At 37.6% G+C, this 13,616-nt stretch overlaps 1 protein-coding gene across 2 annotated transcripts in view; it reads right to left on the bottom strand.

Moving 5' to 3' along the window:
• LOC135470368 (uncharacterized) overlaps positions 1-11,385 on the bottom strand; it is a 38,297-nt gene extending 26,912 nt beyond the window's left edge. For both annotated transcript variants that reach the window (XM_064749267.1, XM_064749268.1), the window contains exons 1-2: positions 11,329-11,385; positions 713-1,470 (exon numbers count right to left, since the gene is read on the bottom strand). In XM_064749267.1, the coding sequence (XP_064605337.1) occupies positions 713-1,178 (466 nt within the window). In that variant the 5' untranslated portion in view covers positions 1,179-1,470; positions 11,329-11,385. The remainder of the gene's footprint in view (positions 1-712; positions 1,471-11,328) is intronic.
• Positions 11,386-13,616: the final 2,231 nt, after the last annotated feature.

The following is a 13,616-nucleotide window of genomic DNA, read 5'->3' as shown; positions in this document are numbered from 1 at the left end:
AGTGATCTTAACGTTAAATCAAAAGCATTCTGTATTAATTGCATAAATTAACATTTATATATTATTCCCCGAAATCGGGAAAAATGATTGTTGGCTGCATGTTTTTGAACATCTACACTCTGAAAGATCAAAACCGGCACATTTTGTTTCTTTTGTTTTTTGAGGTTAAAGCCAACACTGCTACAAGTATTTGGAAACAACCATTTTCTTTAATGGTGTTAGGCTATAGCATGTAAATTATATTTTCGGGATAGGAACAATTTACATTCACATATGTAATATTTGTGTTTTTAGAATAGGAAAAAATAATCTAACACAAGCTGCAATAAATTAAGTCTTTACCATACTAGTAGACTTCTTTAGTTTTCAGATAAGCCTGGAATGGAGGTAGAGCATTCTGTATACCGCTGAGCGATAGATACAATGTAGCTCTTTCTGATGTTGTTAAAAACAGATAGAATACATGCATATTGAATGGGTAAAGAGGGAATCTACTGGCTGCAAACATGTATTGGAATGTACTTCAGGAAGAATGATTCAAGTTTTCTCAAAGAAGCAAAGAACTTATTTACGTCGTTTACCACATACATTTACACTTCATACTGATCAAGGGGCTTATGTCCAGTGGGGGATTTTGTCAGGTGGGGCTTTCACTGGTGGGGTTTTTGTCCGCGGGGCTTTTGTCTGTTGCCCATGTATATTACAGACTTACCAGGTCGTACAAATTTTGCCGACTGTGTATTTCCATAGATGTCAAACACCAGCCAGAGCGGCCTGTTTGTGGGTAAATGACTCAGAAAGACACCTCTATGATGACTGTTGATGAAGATTTGTAAGTGTCCTCCACTGTCAACATAAAGGTTAACCCTGGTACCTGTGTCTAACTCTGCCTCGCTCAGCGAACAAAACCAATATCCATCACGATCGGTCAAATCTGGGAATGCATATTTTGGGAGGTCAGACGGTTTCAAGGTTCCGGGGTCAACCGTTGTGACCCCTACCCGAAGGCCCCCACTCCATGTGGTCACACAGCCTAGCTCCACGCACACCTTTTGGAGGATTTTGACAGCTTGATCGCTAAACACAAGACCGTTACAGAAGTGTTTCTCACTGCGCTGAGCAGAGCTGCTGTCATCGGATAACAATATAGATGCTCCATGCACATGGTGGAATCGCATATTGCAGACAGCTTTGCAGAGGCCAACATGCTACATGTACTTGGTCCACAATGGCTTAAGTCAGCATGGAGCACCATAGGTGTACACATATAGATGAACGGACATCAGGAGAGCCAGCTAATCAAAGCAGAGATGAAGACCTTCACAGCTGAGCCCAGCTTCACACTGACGATGAGCTCTGAACTAGACATGCTCAATGGTTATTATTACTTTGCGGGTAAACATGACACAGCCAAGCTCCTGGTTGTCAACACCTTCTGGCAACACCTCTCAAGTTCTCAGGTGTTGATTCCTGAAACAATAGATAAATTTACCTGTAAGTTCATTATTAAACTAGCTGTGAGTTCAATCTGATTAAATGTTTATCTTTCACAATCAGGAACATCAGTACCTTGAACTCTGTGAATGATAAAGATTAAAAAAAAAAGAACCTAGCTCACACAAATTAGTTTATTTCTCATGCAATACATTGCAAATTACGCAACTATATCTTGTCAATCATAAATACATCTTTGTGTATACATGTAGGCCTACATCACAGTATGACAAAATGATGTCAGGTGATAATGCTCCACGTCTCGTTGGCTATCATTTCAACCCTTACCAGGAAAATATTTATGGTATTCAAATTTTACTATGCAATACATTGTATATTTTGACAAATATCATGATTGTTCAAGCAGTCTTTTGGTGGTAGGCTCTCACACACATGTGTATACACATGTATACAGCGTGATGTACACGACACCTTGTATGACGTCAAGTCTTGTGGCGTGATGTAGGAATGTTAAGAAGTCTAAAAAGACAAAACTTGCATTATAACAATGGTTTTGAACGTCATAAAACAAAAAAAATCTTTGGACGTCATGGGGTATGGGTGCAAAATATCAAAATGTAATCACACAAGTGACATGTAACGGAGTGAAATCTCACTTTTAACAGTGAAGGAAATCCTGACATTTCACCTTTAACAATAAATACAATGTACATGAACATTAGCAGACTACAAATAAATCTATAATGAAATATGTAACATACATATATAATGGTGCAGCAAACAAGCAATTTCATCCACACCATGTTATATTCTACACTTCAACATGTTTTCAAGGGCCACCAGAATAATGGCTATATGTCAAAGCCCATAACTATCTAAGTTTCAACACAATATGCTGAACTCTTGCGGAAAAAAAAAAACAAGACTTTGGTTGCAATCCAACAGTATAATTATCACCACCCGATCCTTGACCCCAGATGCTATTTATTAGAGCAGTAATTGTCATCAACCCTTTATAATATACATGTATCTAAAGCTTCTTAGTCACGGAGAGCCAAACGTATGATAGAAATACATGAACACTGTGCATGTAAATTACTACTTAACATTATTAAATTTGTAATAATTCAACATTTTATTTACTTGAATGGTTTTTTACTCTGCTCAAAAATATTTCACTTACACAACTACGGTCAGCATTATGATGGGAGGAAAACAGGAAGAGCCCGGAGGAAAACCCTGACCATTTGCTGGTTGCTGGCAGGCCTTCCCACATATGGCCGGAGAGGCACATTATTAAAAGATACACTGTACATGTACATAGCACATGAAGAAGTAGCTAAAGCACTCTGCACTGAAATACCCGGTCTTACCTGATGATGATCCATGGTAGCCTAGCAAGAGCGTACAGTCCCACAGCCCTAATCTCAAACGCTCCTGTTACTCATGCATGTACATGTGTGCACAATAAGCCATTAATGGCAATCTATAAATGGATTCCTCTCTGTTTGGAATGGCATACCGTCTACTCGATGTGAATACATACAATGACTTCTCTGGGTCAACACACACATGTACCCGTACACTCGAGTTCCTTGAACCAGTATTAAATCTATACTCTTGAACGGTCAGTGGTTAACAATTAACACAGGTCAGGAATTACGGCCATTATGGTCATCCTCCTGGCAAGCAGACACGCACAGGTATGGTCGCTAATGACCTGTATGTTGGTTACACCTAAGCAAATACATGTACACCCAAGACAAACTTCTTCCCTGAGCAAATTGCCTCTGGTTTGCACATGTGCGGAAGTTTGCAATAAATACTGGCAAATTTTCAATATTGTCAATATATTGGTACCGAGTAATTAAAGGTACATGCACATATATGTGTACAGTGTATTCTACACTAACTAAAAAGCCAAGGATTCCATTCATATCAAGAATATCAATGACATCAGTGTTGTTTTATACGCCACATATTTATTTAGCTGATTGATTGGTTGGTGTTTTACGCTGTACTCAAAAACATTTTAGCTGTATGACAGTAGCCAGCATTATGGTGGGAGGGACCCGGGCAAAGCCAGGGGAATCCATGACCATCTTACATATGGCTGGAGAGGAAGCCATGAGCTGGACTCACATCAACATAATTGGTGAGAGGCTCCTGGGTCACTGTACGTACTGGCACGCTAACCACGGAGGCACTGTATACAATTATCACCTGCTAATTATAATCACAGAGAGGGGCATCCGTGGCTCAGTTGGTTAGCCCGCAAGTGCAGCATAATAACCCAGGAGCCTCTAACCAATGCCTTCGCTGTGCGTTCAAGTCCAACTTATGCTCGCTTCCTCTCTGGCAGTAAGTGGAAAGGTCTGCCAGCAACCTCCGATGGTCGTGAGTTTCCCCTGGGCTGTGCTCGGTTTCCTCCCACCATAATGCTGGCCGCCGTCTTGTAAGTGAAATATTCTTGAGTATGGCGTAAAACACCAATTAAATAAATAAATAAATATAACCACAGAGCTACATATAATTAACATTTACAATATCATATTACATCAGTCAGGGTTACGATTTGTCAAAATAATACAATCTACATCTTCATTAATGAATTAACACATGTTACATGTTAATTACCCATGGGTGTGAAAACTCTGACATTGATCAACAAAAACAGTTACAATGTAACAGGATAAAACCAGGGAACATTTCGTTATGCAATTTCAAGTAGAAAACATGCTTGCTATACACAACACGAGGAACAATTTGGCCACACCAGATGAGGAACAGACTAAAAATACCTAAAATACCACCTGCCCTGATAGCACAGTTGGTACAGCGTCTGCTTTGGGAGGTGGTAGATCCAAGGTCAATCCTAGGTCAGGTCACACCTAACACCTTAAAAGAAGACGGTGTAAGTTCCTCACTTGGTGTTCAGCAGTAAGGGGATATTGCAGCGACTAGTTGGCCCGTACCAGTATAATGGCTCCGGCGGGGCGGCTTACTTGCCTTCGGTAAGGCGTCTCAGTGAAGCAGCACTAGATACAAGAGTGGTGGAAATCCGTCCTGCAATAAGGAGGCACATTACATGTACTCTAAGGATTCCTTCGTCGTCATATGACTGAAAAATTGTTAAGTATGACTTTAAACCCCAAGCATTCACTCACTCACTCACTCACTCTCTTCCCCAAAACACATTTAACATGAATAAGCGCATGCCAAACAAGCCTGTGTGCTACTATTAACACCTGAGTGGAGGACATGTCAAGGCGTTGATGAAGAACCTAGTCATCAGGGTGATCAAAACATCCAGAAGCTTTTGGTGAGTTTGTCGCGATTTGAATTTAGACACTCACATTTTAAAAATCATGGTGCATGTACATGTAAATAGACCACAAACTATACAAAGGTCCTGCTATAAAGTTCTGACACACATTTGATGGTCAAGGTTGCAGACCACAAGTGCTGCTCTTGCAACACAGTTTGGACATTCTGGACACATTAAGTGCTTCAGCAACAGTTCGGACAATTGGGACACCCACAGTTTTATAGTCAAGAAGCAACATTTATCACCAGTGCTCCAGGAATGGTGTTTGGACAATTCTTAATTGGGACACTCATGCGCTGTTTCATTAGTCAAAGTAAAAGATCACCAATGATCCAGCTTTAGTATTTCAAGAATCTGAACACTCTCATTTACACCTACATTGTACATGTACAATGTACATACACTGTACATGCATGCAGTCAAAGGAGAAACAGGCTTGTGTTACTCATCCAGAAATAATGATTGGACAGCTCTCAAGCAATGCTTTATTAACTTATTTGATTCGTGTTTTATGCCGTACTCTCAAGCAATGATGTCTGGACACTACATACAGGTAACAAGATGACTTTTTGGTTGGGCCTGTACCATTTCAATATTTTTTTACACTCAATTTAACAATACATACAAGGGAAGGTAATTATGAATTAATCCTAAAACTGGACACTAATCCTTTAAGGGAGGATTTATATACACGAACATGTGAAAAGCTGGAAGGTGATCATCTGCCTGTAGCCCTCACCTGTTTCCATGCAGTGGCTAGCAACAATGGTACATGGTACATGTACAGTACACAAACGTAACTGTATGAATAGTACAGTATACACATGTACATGTGTAAACTGTAATACAATGTGTACGACTGACCTTCCAAGGTACACATACAGTATATGTGCTTGCCTTTATGCCGGTTTAAAAAAATATATGGGGAATGCTCATTCATTACCAAACTGCAAACATTTACATTTGGAGTGCGCCATTTATTTGAATTTTCTACTAATAATTTTATTTATTTATTTGCTTGGTGTTTTGCGAAGCTCTCAAGACTATTTCACTTACATGTATACGGTTAGCAGCCAACAATGGGGGCAGGTGGGGGGAAGGGGAGGGGGGGAAATAACAGGTGTTTACTATCAGGAATTTTCAGGTTTCTTCATTTGTCCATATCACATGTGTTCTAGTATTTGATTTAACAATTAAACTGAGAAAGGGATGGACAAGTCAAGAAATATGAGAATTCCGAACAGGTAAACACGCTTGTTATTGTCTACCACACCCTAATTATTAGGCTGCATCCTGACTGGTGTACCTGAACAAAGAAACAACCTCATTGATTAGTAGAACAGGTAATTTAATTGCAGACTCCACTTCCTCTGGAGATCGCACCCTTCACAGCATAGATCATGGGTATGGGTATAATAAGGATGTCTGACTTTTGATAACACATGTACACGTACGTGTATGTATTTACATACATGTACCTACATGTACATGTATAGCTGTGTGGAAGCCTCCACTTCATGTCCAGCATGGCCGTACTTGTGAAGGTCTGACAGCAACCTGCAGATGGTCGTGGATTCTTCACACCATAATGCTGGCTGCTTCGTATGAGTGAAATATTCTTGAGTACAACACCAATCAAATAAATAAACACATGTAGACTAGGTTATTGTACATTTCAATCACACGATAAGATAATTATGGTAAAACAAAAAGGAAACCTTTCATCATTTTAGTACCCTTGAGAACACATTTCAAACTGTAAGGACATCAAAGTTGTTAGTGTATTGCTAGTGAAAACGTAACAATAACCATTATAATCTGGACATTCATTATACATGTACATTGCAGTCTGTGTCTGTGCGTATGTATGCTCACAGTATAGCAACACTCTAAAACCTGTAAGTTGTGATAAAGTGAATCAAAGTGATGACAGGGTTGGGTTATGCCTGATAGGGTTGGGTTACATCCAACAAAATCTTTTTGAAGGATGACCCAATAAATTACAGTACTGGTACCTGAACCTGTATATCAGGAGGCGATTTATATTTTCACACTCCATACTTAGTTGCCCTGATCAAACACAAACACACATACATGTACATGACAATCAAGATCCACCTTAATTATTATTATTGTTCCTTCTCCACGGGTCATACCTGTCTAACTAACATCTGCACTATGTCGTGGGTGAAAATTATGCAACACTTAAATTTGCGTGCACACAATTATATATCCGTGTGAATTATATACACCTGCCCCACACACACACACAGCAGTTTATATAAGTTACACCATCTATTGTCGTTAACACCTGATCCTAGGCATCGCAGGCACTTTCCTCCTACGAATTAAGGCCCAAGACTGCCAATCACATCCATAAGGTAACTTCACGCAAAACCAGCAGGTTAATAAACAGGCAAATCCTCACAGAACAACAATGATTGATTTCTGTGGCACAGGAAAACCTTGCCTAAACTACATGTAGCATCTTTATGCTTTTAACCTTACTCCTAATGTGTTCTGCCAGGCATTACATTAATGGCCTTATCATGCTTATACATGTAGCAATCACAAAGAGCCAAGGACATAAAATAACATTCGCCTGTATGAATAGGTGTTAACCCATCAAATACCCTTCTAAACCATCTTGCACATCATAGTAATAATAATGAAATCAAAGCATCACCACATAAACATCAAACTTTACACAGGCTTTCAATTCTCATGACAGGATCTTTGTCAAAAGGCTTTGTTATTATTTAATTAGTATCACTAAACACACGCATGACTAGGTGTTTAAAGCATATATATAATTCATTTTGCAAATACACAGAAGCTGGGGTAAATCTTTAAATGTTATTCACAAATATGTACACAATATACTTGTGTAGTACACATGCATGTATTTGTCACAAAGCGGTTTCCTCTCACCTTAATGCTGGCCGCCGTTGTATATAAAGTGAAACTGTCTTGAGTACAGTGAAAAACACCAAATCAATCAAAATAAATAAATTTGTAACAATAATTTTGTAGTCTGCCCAGTTTCCTCCCACCATTATGCTTGCCACTGCCGTGAATGAAATAGTGTTGAGTACCATGTAAAACAACAATTAAATAAATTAACAATCAATGGTTTGGTTAGTAAATGTGAGAAATTAACAAACATGTATAACACCTTACATGTGTACCAGAAAATATATTGTGTGCATTATCTACATGTACATGGTAGTCTCATTTTAATCTGTGAAAAACTCTCAAGTTACCAAGTATTAATAGGTAATGAATAATTTTCATGAAACTTTGTGCCAGGAACATTCAATCTCAGATGGCAAGTTAATAGAACTCCACATCATCTTTTACAATTGCATGGTGCTCTATGTTATGATGATTGAACATTAGCAGTTTGTGCAGTGTGACAATCACATACTCCATAAGCCATTAATGCGTGACCATTCTGTCTTGATTCATAACTTGAATATTTTTGAAAAGTGATATCAGGATCAATTGCTCATGTTGTGAGTTCAGTCAGTTTCTAGTCTTCACTGGACTAGTATCCTGAAATACACGTAACAATAACTGCAATATCCTCCAATCATCAGTTTGCAGTATCCACTAGGAGGCAAGCTTTAGTTCATTTATGGGCAGTGATTAATTACTTTAACCGAAGAAGAAGAGTAAAGTACAAAAGTACTCAATTTTAGTATCTCAAACGGTCGGTCGAAACAAAAAAAAAAACATGACTTCTATGAACCCCTGGATATATGACTGATGGAAACATACGTGTAGAGAAAACATGTGTGGTAAAAGACTGTATACTCTTTCCTTCAGTTTCGTACATGTACATACATTTATCCTTGAATACAGCTGCTAAAATGAAAAATAATAAAATGGAAGAAATTTATAAATAAAACATGTATCTATACATGTAACACAGAGATCAAAGCTTGGCAACAATAGCCAGACTCTATAAATGTTGATGTGTACACAAACACTGTCCAATGACCTTGCACACTCCCAGGGGGATTCTCTCTCATTAATATATCAGGTTTGCCAAAACACATGCACCTGAGAGACTACTGTTTGTTTCCTTTCTCCACACATAAGTACAATTTTTTAGTCAAGTATATTCCTGATTGTTGCAATGTATGTTTAATAAATATAAGAGCTAGACTACATCATAGGGAGTAAAACAAGAACAGTGGTAGGTGGCAAATAGTTACACGTTTCACTGATGAAATCCGGCTTTTGTCAGTTTATGTCAGTTTTTTTCATTGTATTAACAGTATTATGTGTATATACATGAAGGTATGCATTAATGCACTGAGAAGTAGCAGATCTCACAACCTTTAAAAAATTCCAGATTTAGTTTTTTTTAGTTAACTAAAATCACTATGTCCAAAACACCTTCCTTAAACCCTCCCCCCCTCCTATAACTTCCATCCCGAACATTTCCAAAAATAAAAAAACAGATAGCAAGATTTATATACTCAAACAGAACTTTGAATTCAACATCACGATAATGAAATGTGTCTTTAGGCAAAAGCATTATTATGCCATGTAAATGAATAGGGGTAACTGTGAACAAAAAAAAAAAAAAATCAGAATGTCATTACTATTAGGCATATAGATGTTTAGATAATATGAAAAATATACACAAAGTTTCAGGGAAATTGGCAAAATACTTTAGCAGGAGTTGCATGGGCAAAATCTGTGTACATGAAAATCCATTAATGCACTAAGTACCTGAACGGGAGTAATTATGAAAAATAATTTCTCAAATGTAATTAATCTCAAGCATGCACAAGTTTAGATGATAGGAAAGATGTATGCTAAGTTTCATGGATATAGGTTCACTATTTAAGGAAGAGTTGCATGAGTTCAGACACAATCTGAGTACATGGAAAAGTATAACCAAATTCCAGTATAACCTCCTCCCCCACCCCCACCCACAAACTTCACATAATAATGTGGTATATAGGTACGCTAAATGATCATAAAGTTCATCCATGACTAACCTGCCCATTTTTCCTAATTCTGAGAGTTCTATTGATTTTAGAAAGGTGTATTGAGGTTTGATTGGAACATGAGATGATATTCTACTGGGAAATTATAAGTTTCAGTATCAAAAACAGGTTTGGTACAGGTCTTTTAAAAGTTAATGGTAACAGTGTGGTACATAACATTATTATATACCACAAATAACAGTGATTAGGTATCACTGTGGTACATGTATATGACTACATTCCAGGCCAAAGTATTATACACCAATAAAAAGTCACTTGATCTGTAAAATCCAATATTCCATATATTATATATTTATAATCTATAAACCTTAATCCTCAAATTTCATAATTCCATGTTTATATGCAGGTTGCTTGCAGGTACTTGTGCATACTAATTTGGAATCAAGGTTTAAGGTTCCGGCAAAGTTTACATATATATGTGACGATAAGCTCACTGCTTTGTGACGCATAAAAACTATATATGTACAGTATATGTACATGTATATTAAACTATAAGCTTATTACAACTTAGTTATTACCAAGGTCTTAAGAGACATACTGTATATATGCTTAAAGTGTGACATGTTGCCATGGTAAATTCTATGCCTTACAAGCTATGCTAAACTACAGATTTCTATGGAACACCAGACTTGGCCGCAGAATTAAAGCCTACATGTACAGTGTACATGCCCTTTCTATATCTTCTATAGACAGATCACTTGATCATTTCATCTGATGTCCAAAACCAGATCTGATGGCATGGCTACCAGAAACTCTGCCCGTAGAGACACATTAATGTAAAACTGCAGCTTAATACATAAAAAAATACTTTTACAGCAACATGGATAGTAATACTAAAAAGAAAAGAGAAAACATGGCATGGCATTTACTCCTGTGACATTGCCGCCATCATAAAATCTTCCCAGCATATACATGTACATTTACATACGCAACATTAAGATAATGTGTGGTTCTATAAATAAAACGACTTACAAATCACATGACCTTACAGCATACTGCAAAATAAAAAGCCTTCCAATTAAATGATTGAAGTATTGTCGTGGTTATGTTGGTCACGTCCAGTGGGTAAATTGGCTTTTAAAGACTTCATGCATGCACATGTATAGCTATTAACAGTCACCGCAATCTTTCCATACCGTTCAAAGGCCGGTTCAATTTATCGATTTACCGATGTACAGTACCGGTAATACAGATCTCATAATCACAGTCACTATACATGTACTAGGCCTTTGAGATTTGATTCTATTGTACCAGATTTGTTCAAAGGTAAAGTCTAAATGCCTAACTATACAAGCCCAAATCAGACAGCTTTGTCACATTGTAAAAGAGTTCGACGCCGTGATGAAACAAACCCAACTCAGCATAACCTGCATGCCGACTGCCGTGCATGCTAGCCAAGATGTTCTGGGGTCCAAGAAATACTGCCCTTGTACTCATTTACCTTTACAAAAGAGGCCTGACAGGGTGTTGCAGTAGCAGCGGTAACATATCATCCTACACATGGCCCAATAAACCACTTACCTATTGTCCACTTAGGCGGATTTGAAGAGTAAATCGCCTTATCACCGCCGTCATAAATTTACGGACTGTCGGCCATTTTTGTCGCTAGGACGCGCACCTCGTCAGGCAGCTACACTCGTTCCTTGAGTTCCAGCGATTAACATAAATGGCACATCAACGTACGAGTCAACGCATTACCTGGTTCGTTACACGCCACAAAAAAAAAATAAATAAATAATAATAATAAGAAGAAGAAGAAATAATACCTTTGACTCAGCTGTCCTAACGGCAAAGATTCAGGTTTAGGCCTAAAAGGTTGAAAATCTGTTCTGTTTTCAAACTAGGGGGACAAAGTATTTTGTTCAATTTTATCGTAAAAGGGAGGAAATAACATGCATTATATGACAGCAGACAATTCTCAGCGTTAATAGGCCAATATGATGATGACAAAATAAAATACTGAAGTATTGAGTTTTGTTTTTGGGAGATAAACTTAGCTGTTTGATAAAGGTGTTAATATTGATGAAACTGAAGCCTAGGCCTATATGTATTTTCATTAGTGCTTATAGTATGATTTAAAATTCAAACTCTCTTTATTGCCGTTAACGCAATACAGATTGTTTATCATATGCAAAAAAAAGTTGTTTAAGATAAAGATAAAACAAGAACAATGGAAAAAAGTATAATAGAAGTAGAATATTGGTGGCAATCAATGTAGGCCCTACAGCTTGATTTGAAGTGGACATTCGTTTCACAAAACCTGGGGCTAATATAGCAGTTATATTAGTCCCAACTAAAATTTACAAATTTTGCAAATAGCCTAGGCCTACATGTAGGCAAAACCATCACCCCGCTTCCGACGCCACTGATAGCTATTGACCAAGTTTTGAAATATCAGTAATATTATCGACAAAGATGTTGAATAACATCGATCACAAATTATTTCGTGACTAAATAATACATATAATAAAGAAAATTTTTCTCTCTGAATAGGCGAACATGCATGTTTATAGGCCCATAGGTGCATAATTTATTGTCGTCCAGGGCTTGCAGGACTTTGATCATGCAGTACCGTTACCAATAAATATTCAGCTATATCTGAACTGACGTTGTCATTATTTATTTATTTTGGCTTTAAACGCCATACTGAACAATAATATATGCATGATGACGGTCAAATTTATCGGTGAAGGAAACCTGAGTGCCTACAGAGAGTCTTCTTCTGTATAAGTACGCTTGACAACATTTCTGATACAGGATCATACACTCACTTGCCAGTGCATTTTATTGCTTTTGGTTGCCAAGTTTAGCATGGCTCCCGTAACACAAGACATTAGACCTTCAATATCAATCATGACTGGGTTATGGTTACCAGTACCGTATTCAAAATTATTTATATTGATATTGGTGTTTCCCCCGATCTTTTGTGAAATTTGTGGTCATTTCGGGGCGCTTGACAACATTTTGATGTAGGATCATATGGTTAGATGCCAATGCATTTTGTTGTTTTTACTTTAGTCATCCAACATCAATCGTGCTTGGTTGTAGTTATTTACCTGCCACTTGCAGTTCAGACAAACTGTATACCCGTATATTTCCGGACGGCAAGTTAACTCCGTTTTGTTCCAAGTCTCCAAGGGACTTAAATTTATTTATTTATTTGATTGGTGTTTTACGCGGTACTCAAGAATATTTCACTTATATATATATTCTTGAGTTTCCGGGAGGAACCCGGACAGACCTTCCCACGTACGGCCGGAGAGGAAGCCAGCATGAGCTTGACTTGAACTCACAGCGACCACACTGGTGAGAGACTCCTTGGTCATTACGCTACGCTAGCGCGCTAACCAACTGACCCAAGGAAGGCCTCAAATGCACATTACAGTTGTTATTAAAAAATTTTAATACTTGGTAATTTATAGTTATGACCGCGATCGACACGTTTTGTGGAAATTGGTCTTTGAAACAAAAGAACACGTTTTGTGGAAAATGGTCTTTAAAGTAAAAGAAAACTAAAAAATGTATAAAGGTTCATCATAAAGACAAATGAAAACTATCCGTAAAACTACTTTCATTTATTATTTTCAGATTTTTTTGAGTGTTTCAAGGCATTCAAATATTTGAAAACTATGGTGGGCTTTATAAGCCATACTGACGGTATCTACGAACTCTGACGTCACATCACCTTTTTCCACTGAAGTTCACCAGAAGAAAGGAATTTCTGGAAACGTTATTTCAGTAATATTTTACTCATGTGTAAAAAGAGTTATTCCAACATTCAGTGTCGTGATTAGAGTTGGAAAAACCTC

This window comes from Liolophura sinensis, chromosome 7 (assembly GCF_032854445.1).
Source record: "Liolophura sinensis isolate JHLJ2023 chromosome 7, CUHK_Ljap_v2, whole genome shotgun sequence".
NCBI lineage: Eukaryota > Metazoa > Mollusca > Polyplacophora > Chitonida > Chitonidae > Liolophura > Liolophura sinensis.
Note: the sequence above shows the minus strand (reverse complement) of the source record. Positions and strands in the feature narration are given on the sequence as shown.